Here is a 9,835-nt window from a genome sequence, read left to right on the forward strand (position 1 = left end):
TGACTGTCCTCTCGCCTGTTTTGTTGGTTGCAGGCAATATAATTTTCCTAAAAACGATTTTATTCTCGTAAATTACGACTTTATTCTCGTAATATTACGACTTTTCCTTGAAATATTATTACTTTATTCTCGTTAAATTACGACTTTATTCTCGTAATATTATAACTTTTTCTCAATTACGACTTGTAATATTGCGACCTTGTTCTCGAAATCTCAGAATTTATTTTCCCTCAGTGTGGCCCTAATACTCCGTAGTAATTTCGAACATGCTTTTATTGAACAAATTGTTCGGCATGTTTTGCAGTACCTATGTTTGTAACACGTCGTCTCTCCTGAATCCAAAATAAGTCCATATAGCAGAAGCGCTATTCTTTATCACCACAGGGTCTTCGTCAGCCACATTTGCTGTGCTCTTCTCTCCCTCCTCAGCCATCATGCTAGCTAGCTTCGCAGTAGCTAACAAATTGATACCAATTAATCTGAGGGTAGTTCATCTGATTGGCCAAATGGTTTGAATGTATGGCTCATGTATCCAGGGCTCCCTCTGATAGGTCAATTGTTCGCATGCAGAGTGTGAATGCATGGCGCGTGTAAACAAAATGATTTTTCTTATTCATCTCAGGCAGTCTTTTGCCATGTGTTTATCGCGCATGTTCATATCGCGATGACAATGAAACGATACGATTTATTCGTCAGCACTAGTACTGTGTGTCAATCAATATGACTTACTGTCCCCATTGTATTAATATTCAAATATCTACCTGAAGGGGAGTCAAAACAGTGCCAGTTTGGATACCTTGAATTATAAAAGATAGCCGTGAGCTGACTTAGCTGCTCTGAGGAAAACATCGCTGTTAATGAGGAGTATAGGAATCAGAGAGAGCCGAAGAAAGCATTTAATATTTAAATGCTTATTACTATAACTAATATTTCCTCAAGTATTAGTTACTAATATTATAAAAGAGAATACCAATTATTGCACAAATGAGTAATTACAAGTGTTTTCATTATAAAACAATTAGTAATGAACTATCATTAAATGAGAAATATGCTTTTGCTCTGACCTCCATAGAGGGATTAATTTAATGCAAATGATTTTGCTTGCAACAAAAATGAAATCTCTCTAATAAACTTGTTATATGTATGTGGCACATCAGTTCAGTTTGTTAATTCAACTTTACTTGGTGGAATGCCCTCTTCATATGATAAAAATAAAAGAACAGAAGCTTGCAAATGTGAACTTTTTTATTTATTGTTGTGTATGGTTGTCTGATAACATTGTATTTTGCCTCACAGCTGAACCAGCAACTGGTGGGATGTGTATGAAACAAAACTGATGATATTTACAAATGTAAATGTTCTATTAGTTAAAACATTTCAGAGTCAAGTTCAAATTCCCAAGGAAAGGCTGAAACTGGAAGATTCTGGGAGTTTCAGGGTTCCACCTTAGAGCCAGAGACACTGTATGGAAAGTGACTGAAGGCCTGCCTGCCCTCCGCCCATTAAACAACAGCCAACCAACTTCATGATTACAGGACAACGGCCTGTGTCATTTCCTCTAAATGCCCCAGCATATACCTCCAAATACGGTGGAAGCAGAGGGGGATGGGATGTTGTTCACAGTTGTTTGAAGTACCTTGTCTTTATGAGAAAACATCTGGAGTATTCCTAGCAGACACCTCACAGCTGGCTCTACAAAGGGAATGCGAGGCACAAACATTCTATCTAAATACACCCCTTAGGCTTGGTCCCTGTGGAATTAGACTCCATTTACCTTCCTCCACAACAACATGCAAAAACACATCTCATAGCAAATATCAGCAAACTGCCTCCATTTAACCTCTAAGTAAAGTGTAAACATAACAGTCACAAATTAATGCAGGCACAGACAAAAACTGTATGTTTCTCGAATCTGAATACACTTGGCTTGGCTGTTGTTTTGCTGACTCGTTGAGGTTTTAAAAATAGTGCTATTCAGTGACAACTTGGCAACAGAGTTCAATTTTTTTTTAACAGACTTAACAACTGTTTAAAGTGGAACAGCTCTTTGAAACAAAAAAAAAAATCATTGCAAGAATGTTCACTGTTTTACAATCTTATTGCATGAACTCCTTGCTAATAACGCTTAATTGAAATACTTTCTGAAATTGAACACTTTTTCTTGACATGTGAAGATAAGACAAGATGCATCATGGTCTTAATTAGTCTGTTTCCTTTGAACTGAATTCACTTACCAATATACAATGTCCCAGTTACTCAGAAGAGAAAACAAGGTGGGTAAGTGCACTCACGTGTGTATTTATGGACACTGTGTATGTACATACAGAGGAAGGGACTCTGTAGTTGTCTATCGAGTTTGTGTCAGGTCAGAGCAGGTGCTCAGTAGAGAATTCCCTTTGACAAAGGCCAGGTGCTGGAATTTGAATGTTTGTGTGTGAAGCTCATTTGCTTCACCCAACAACCCATCGCTTGTTGTGCTGATTTATTAATAGCTGTGCTGTCCACTTTCTGTTGCTCCAAATCTAATTAAAATTTCTGATACTTTTTTAGTATAAGATGCATCAAAATGAGCATAAAACTACAAAATTGTGTAGTCACGTCCTAGTTTTCTGTAATGAGTTTTACTAAATGTTTTCTAAATGTGTGCTATTTTTGCCATTGAACTAAAATGATGTAAACCAATCCTGTAATTGTACCTACACACAGGATGATGCCCAGACCTTGTGTTCAGTGCACCCACCCTCTTTCTACTCACCACCTTGAAAGGGATAGACTAACTTGTACTTAGATTTTGACTCTAAAAATGCATTAAGAAAAAAGGAACATTGCGTGTATGCTCAGACACTACTCCTCTATTTAACTCTGTTGAATTTCACATAATGCTATACCCAGAGCAGGAGCTTAACCTCTTTGAATGTTACATCTAATCTGGTGTTCCACAAAGTATGTTTAAGTTTGCCCATCCTTGTTGAGAGATCCTATTGAACCCAGTTCTTTATTTGGCTTATAAAAGGCCTTGATATTAGTGCCATTCACTGGACCTTTGATGTACTCCCCTGCCTTTTATACCTGAGCAGCAGGCAGATAAATGTTTCAACACATCTGTGAAATTGTTGCGTACAGACTCTCTGGTTCCTCATCACCCCTCCTCCACCCTCTATTCCAGGGCAATGTGTCACATTTGTCACAGCAAAGAACAGGGAGGTTTACTACATGATCTCTCCACCAGAATTTCTCTTCCTTTGTCCTTCTTCCCATGTCCTATTCCTCTCCATCTGGCTCGCCTGTTTGTCTAGCGCACCCACACGCAGCCAGTCAATTGCTCCCCAGTACACTTTCTGTTAGTGAACGCATCGTTGTGACCTGTAAGGTTGTCTGAAGGCCCTGTGAAGTCTTTGTACTCTTCAGAACTTGAAAGGCCCATTATGAAAAAAAAGATTGTTTTGGGGCCAAACAGTTTAATGGCACACAGGCACATGAGAGAAAGATAAATCTTTATTTGGTTGACAGACAATGACACTGACGCAGATAGGTGGAGCAGGAGGACTATTTTTAGGTGGGTCTTAAAAACTCTCCTGCATTCTAGCCTGAGTTTATTGGACCAGAAAGCTGTCATTCTTTCAGGCACTGCCATGGCTCCATTTAGCCTAAACTCATGGTCAGAAATACTTGACCACACCTGTCTAACGTAGTCAGTCCTTTTTGCATTTTTAAATTTGTTTTATTTTTACTTTTCTGAGATGTTTTTTTAGCTGTTCTGTAATCATGTACGTCATCTGGACAACAAAAGAGTTTAGTTTTTTTTTTTTTTTTCAGAAATAAAAGTGAAAGCCAGACAATGCCCTGATTCTCTTTCTCTATACCTTTGTATCACGCCTTTCAGTTAGCACTAGATCATACGAGATGGTTCAGTCAGATCTACTTAGTAAAATTTACTTTACCATCACCTGAACTTGGTTAGTATGTCAAGACCAAAATTGGTCTGTGAGTATGTTCAGTTGTGCTAAATTGGACACATAAAGTGTCCTAGTAAATTATTGCAGGTTTCCATTTGACCTCTATACATGCACGTAAATCTAATTTATAGCAAAACATGTCTGATTTGTGGCACAGTTGCGCTGTGGAAATCAAAGCAGAGCAAATAAATAATATTGAAAATGAATATTGAAATACTTGTATAATTCACATTAGTTGGTTTGTCCTAAAGTGATTTTCTCAGTTTATTATCAGTTATGTAAAATACTGCTCTAAGAAATATCCTTATTAACTGCTGCTCCCAGCAAAGCTGCTAACCAGTTTAAACAGGACCTTGGTGGAGAAGGAAAGATCTACAGCTCCAACCAGCCTCTCAGACACATGGTTAATGATAACTGACCTCAGTGGGTAAGAGGGCTCTACTCATAGTGGCCACTTGTCCTGCATAGTGATAGGAACAGCTCTGTCTGTCAAAGACCGGAAAGGCAGGACAATGGTTTAACAGTCACGTCCTTATGGAAATAACAGCCATTGTGCCACAGCATAACTCATACATGTGACAAATTCACAGTATCAGTGTGGCACATTTTTAGGCTTGTCTAAGAAAAGTATTTTCAGGACTTTGATTTTCATCACATTTTACTATTACATCCTGAGGAAAGACAAAAATAAACTGTGTAATTGTGACAGGGTCTGTCTCCCATATTTACCCAACATTTTCCTCCGTGTCACAGGAGGAATGAACATTAAATTGATGAAGTTTGCTTTATTAACTTTTATTTAAGTTAGGATTGAATCATGTGCATAGCACATACATCACAATATTTAACAAAAACCTGTATAAAACTACAGACAATTTCTGGTAAATATATGCATGATTCAGAGTGCACCACCACAGAATTCAGTCTCAGTCATTCTACAAATGTACAGTCTCACCACAAATGCAAAAAAGTGTCCAGCAACAGGACAGATGGATACCCAAAAGGAATTGACAGAGATGTCGTTGGTTGTTTATGCTGATATTGTTTAAGTTTTGAAGTACACCTCCAAGTATGGACAAGGTTGTCACTGCTATAAAGCATTGTTTTTTCATAGGGTGGTTATATGATGATGCATTTCTGTTTTGGTTGATCTGTCTGCCATCAGACTGTGCTTCTATATGTGTTCATACTGCGCTTGAAGGTTAAACAAATGCAGCATTGTGATTGGTGTCAGATCTACATTGTAATGCAGGTCGAAGAAGGTATTTGCCTTCAGTGACCATAGAGTCTATTGTAAACAATACCCATGCTGATGCAAAACAGCTCCATTAGACAGTTTGGCACAGCTGTTGAAAAGGGAGAAGAAAAGACAACAACAAAGTTGCATCAACCCCATCCTCATCTTTGTTTTAACAATGTCATCCCTGAATCATAATTATCATTGATTTGTGTTCATTGGCATTTGTAATTTGTGAGAACAAAAATGGTTCTTAAAAATCAAACTCAAACTTTACATCATGTCCTGAGGTTAGATGGTTTGCCATTGTCTCCTGTACTTGAATCAATGTAGCTAGCATGATTCTAACATGTCAGTTAAAGCATTATGATTCATTTAATTAAAACTATTTGTCATGTGATTTGATAGAATTAGAACACAGGTTTTAATTTTAAGCAAATTCTGTATACTTGGACCTGTGCAGAGTATTACAGTTGCAATAAGGAATGTTTAAATTGAGATTATATCTCTCAAATACAATTATTAAAAACATGCAGAGTCCCCAAGAGGGATCATGCACTCTTTTTTTATTCTCTCCTTACGATGCCTGTCCCCTTAATGTTTGCCACGATAGATTACTAAACTTGAGAGCACCTTCTCTGTATTCCGCTGATTACACGAAGTTAAATTTACGAAATATATAAATTAAAATATAGGGTTACTGGTAGAGCATATAGTGCAGCCTAACAGCTGTCTGTAAATATTTCCACCATGATTATCCTTTCTAAAAGTAAATCACAGGGTAAAGATAGCTCAAACGTGACAAGGCGCAACTAGGACGCAATGGCCGACAGTTCAGCATGTGGTAGTGCGTTCCAAAGAGACGAATTCAGAAGGGAGTGAAGTAAGCCGACTAAGGACAACTAAAACTAACTTAAAACATTCACGGTCAGCAATAATGACAATAACATGAGGTTATCTATGATATGAGGTAGAAATGAACACGAGGGAACTAAGCGTCCCCTCGCGACGTGGTAGTTTCATGTGATTGGGTTTCATTTAAGGTTACCTGCGGAGTAACAAAGCTTCGTGTTCTGTTTTGTTTCTTCATGTTTACACCTCTAAACCCCACGGGAATATTGATGCTGGATTCATACGATCATCTTTGACAACACAGTGATACATGTATCTGTGTCTGTTCCAGAGCAGATGGACAAGAACTTTGCATTGTAAAATATGTATTTTTAAAGAGACTGGGGGTTAGGTATCTGCATTGCATGTCAACGCGCGTCCAGGCTTTAAACTGAATTCTTGCCTTGTATAACGTCAAGAAGATGCCTTTCTCTATCCGGAGCCTTATAGATCTGACAAAGATCGACTGCAGAAAAGTTCAAAGTTCACCCCCGGCTGAGCTAAAAACAGATTTGAGGGGTAGGACTTCAACGCTGTACTTTCAGTAACCAGAAGTAAGCCGATACTGTTTCAGTTGGACCCCAGTGCCGCACAAAGGAGGTCAGACACTGGACAATTGCACCAGTGCGTAATACCATTGGGGTTGATTCAGTCTCACGAGTAAGAGGCTTGATCTAAGACTTAAAAATTGTCTTTTAGGAAGAAAACATATTTCCCTCTCAATGCGGTCGTTGTAGAACGGTATAGCCTAGACAGTGCAAAACATATTATTCAATGAAGGAATTTCACTTATTCAGAACCTTTGTAGCAGCAAACTTGATAAATTAACAAATAATAAGTTAATTGGTTATTTCCCCGTAGCAATTATTATAAATACACTTATATATACATATATACTCGAAAGCCTATATTTACTTGTTTCATATACGATGCAATGAATCTTGTTTGTAACATCACTGAAAGTGCATCGTTTGATGTCCACACGGGCTTCGCGACCTTGAGCTGAGTCTCGTATCCTTCCAGATTTGCTTAAATTCTGGGCAAGAAATGTGTCACCGTCATTGTTGTGGAAACTCGGTTTCCTTTTTTTGTTTTACCAGTCTTACTTAGTCCGATGTACATCCCAGGATATGACATGGATTCGTACGCATTGTAGTTATTTGCCAGAAGTTTTTCTTTGAACTTGCACTCGCTGGTGAAAAGAACCTGGGTTGAAAGGAAAAATGACATATTAATTGCCTGTCGTTACTTCCCTTTTGAAATAATTGGAATCATTTCAAATGTGCACAGATAGACATAACAATTCCACCGTTCTCTGCCGATTGCCTCGTTTCTATTTGGCTACAACTGCTTGGCTGTTGAATTTAAAAACTTTTGACACAGAAATATGATTCGATTTGTAACTTTCACAGCGCTCATCATCATCATCATCATCAGCAGCAGCAGCAGCAGCAATATCACAGACAGCTACATAAACAACAACTAAAGAAAACTGAAGAAAAGTGGATGGGGGATGAAGTCCTTCTGCCAAAATGGAATTGAAGCTCAATTGTGCTGGACCATGGTAACCGTGTTTAACGGTAGTTGACACGTTACATACCTGTTAAACATAATTGGTGTCAACACCAAATTCCACGAATCAAGCTGTGTGTGCGTGTGTGTGTGTGTGTGTGTGTGTTGGGAGAGAGGGGACGACAGTACACAGTGTGGGTGTGTGGGTGGTCCTTTTTGGCCAGTTCATCTTTACTCTGGGAAGGACAGTAGGTGCATGTGTTGGCTGGCAATGCAAAGAATGGAATGCGCAGTCTGGATGATCTACTGCGCTACCGTTCCCGGGTTTATCCGGCCCACAATGAAAACACAACCAGGCACTGGAAGCACGCCATAACTTGAGCCCAACAATGTGACGCGTAGAGAGGAGCTGTCGGAGACTGGGGGAAGGGGAGGGGCAGTGAGGGTAGCGCAGGGAGGGAGAGTGGTTACGACTCAAGTACGGGGCGATATGTCATCGAGCACCGATAAGAACATCCACAGGCGGAAACCTGTCGTAAATCATATCATACACTCACAGATCCGTACAGTTTCCCTTTGCTGTTCATGGCCACGAATAGCCCGCTCCGGACGCCAAAGAGTGTCACAACTCCTCTCTCCACCGGAGATATCTCAAGAAGACCTGCAACGAGCAACGAAGAAAACAAATGACCGTGTTTGGCTAATATGCCCACCCATATCAGACAATTCCTCAGGATAGCTGTATTTGGAAAGAACTGTGTGTGTTTACTTTTGCGTTCCTGTAACATTCTCCCCAGGGAAATTGCACTTTCCGCCACTTAAAGTTTCCCAAGTCCGAACAGTACATCAAGCGACTGGTCTCTACCTGTCAGTGTAGGCCTGTGTCACCGTCTGCCGTGGCTGTTTAAGTGCTCTCAAAAATGATGCTGTGTCCCTTTCAAAAACAACTTCCTGGTCATTACCTGGCTTCTTTAATAAGCAAACATTGACGGATCCGGACAAACAGACATATGTTTATAAGGCTCTTTATTGCAGCGTGAATGAAAAGACTATGCGTTTGTACCGCTTTGTCATTAATTAGACACGCAAGGCCAAGAGGTGAATCTCACGTGACAGATGGGTCTATCTCTCGTCTAACTATAGGGCCTGCTTTGGACAGTGGCAAGGTACCGCCAGATCTCGAATTACACAGACCTATGGCAAGTGAACGAGTAGAAAGCATGAACACAGATGTTGTCTCTGTCTACACCTGAATTACATCGAATTATGCGATTTTTGTCAGAGGCGCAGTACTCTGAGGCGGTTACTCAAAACAAAGTGTACTGTGACAAAACAGCACGCCTTTCAAATGAGATGAACTCCAATTACTATGTAGGTACAGTGACTGTACTACTGCAAGTAACGTAACCCCTCAAGAACACAAAGTTGGAGAACAATTATCACTAACGTACTATATAAAACTTTTATAAATTGACGTCAAATTTGCCGGAATCATACCATTGTGGTTTTCTACAAACTGTGGCGAAATCGTGATCTGTACATCTTTCTTTCATTTCGTATGTGTTCATAATTGCACGTGCGAAAGTTTTATTAACTGATTCAGAAAGATTTTCATCAATTCATCCCAGCAAGGTAACACCTCCCAATTATCGCACAAACGTAATTTAGCAATCCAGTGACCAGCACATCGTCAAATGTTTTAAAATGAGATGAAACTTACTGTAACGATTTTCGTTATGTACCCCTGTAATCCTGCCGTCGGGTAAAACTTGGAGATGAAACCCAATGCCCACATTGCAGTACAGGCGCCGCAGGCGTTTAATGCCTAAAAGATAGTCACTGTCCCGGTTGATATCTCTCTTTTCACCAGGGATTCGTGCTAACGTGCGAGAGTAGAGAGTCTCCCAGCGTCGTTCTACAGGACCGCTCTGTCTGCCGGGTTGGGGAGCACAGAGCACTAAACCAGACGTTAGTCCCAATATCAGTAATGGTAAGAATGCCGATTTAACATTCATCCTCTTGACTAACATGTACACACTTGAGAGTCCACAGAAACTGAACGCAGTAAAAAACCTCCTTTATCTTATATTTCCGTCGACACCAAAATAATACGCACACTTGAAAAGAGAAAACAGCTCAGGCTACTCATAGACGAAGCTGCGAATATTCCTTTGGAGCGACATGAGGTCTCGCTCAGTGGAGTTAGTCGTTTCGTTTCAGCGTACTTCAGATTTTAGCT

The 9,835-nt window shown here is 39.8% G+C and overlaps 1 protein-coding gene across 1 annotated transcript; it reads right to left on the reverse strand.

Annotated features, from left to right (window-relative positions):
- Positions 1-7,113: 7,113 nt before the first annotated feature.
- fgf4 (fibroblast growth factor 4) lies at positions 7,114-9,611 on the reverse strand. Its single transcript, XM_030766607.1, has 3 exons — positions 9,317-9,611; positions 8,154-8,257; positions 7,114-7,290 (listed from the first exon to the last, which is right to left on the reverse strand). Exons 1-3 carry the CDS (start codon positions 9,609-9,611, stop codon positions 7,114-7,116), a joined length of 576 nt encoding a protein of 191 aa, XP_030622467.1.
- Between the last annotated feature and the right edge of the window lie 224 nt (positions 9,612-9,835).

Source organism: Chanos chanos, chromosome 2 (assembly GCF_902362185.1).
Source record: "Chanos chanos chromosome 2, fChaCha1.1, whole genome shotgun sequence".
In the NCBI taxonomy this organism is placed as follows: Eukaryota; Metazoa; Chordata; class Actinopteri; order Gonorynchiformes; family Chanidae; genus Chanos; species Chanos chanos.

Excerpts from the sequence above, each read along its gene's own strand:
- fgf4 (XM_030766607.1), bottom strand. The coding sequence starts at position 9,611 with ATGAATGTTAAATCGGCATTCTTACCATTACTGATATTGGGACTAACG. Across the intron at positions 8,258-9,316 it reads ACATAACGAAAATCGTTACA|GTCTTCTTGAGATATCTCCG; the intron begins GTAAGTTTCATC and ends TGCTCGTTGCAG. Across the intron at positions 7,291-8,153 it reads AAGGGAAACTGTACGGATCT|GTTCTTTTCACCAGCGAGTG; the intron begins GTGAGTGTATGA and ends CTTTCAACCCAG.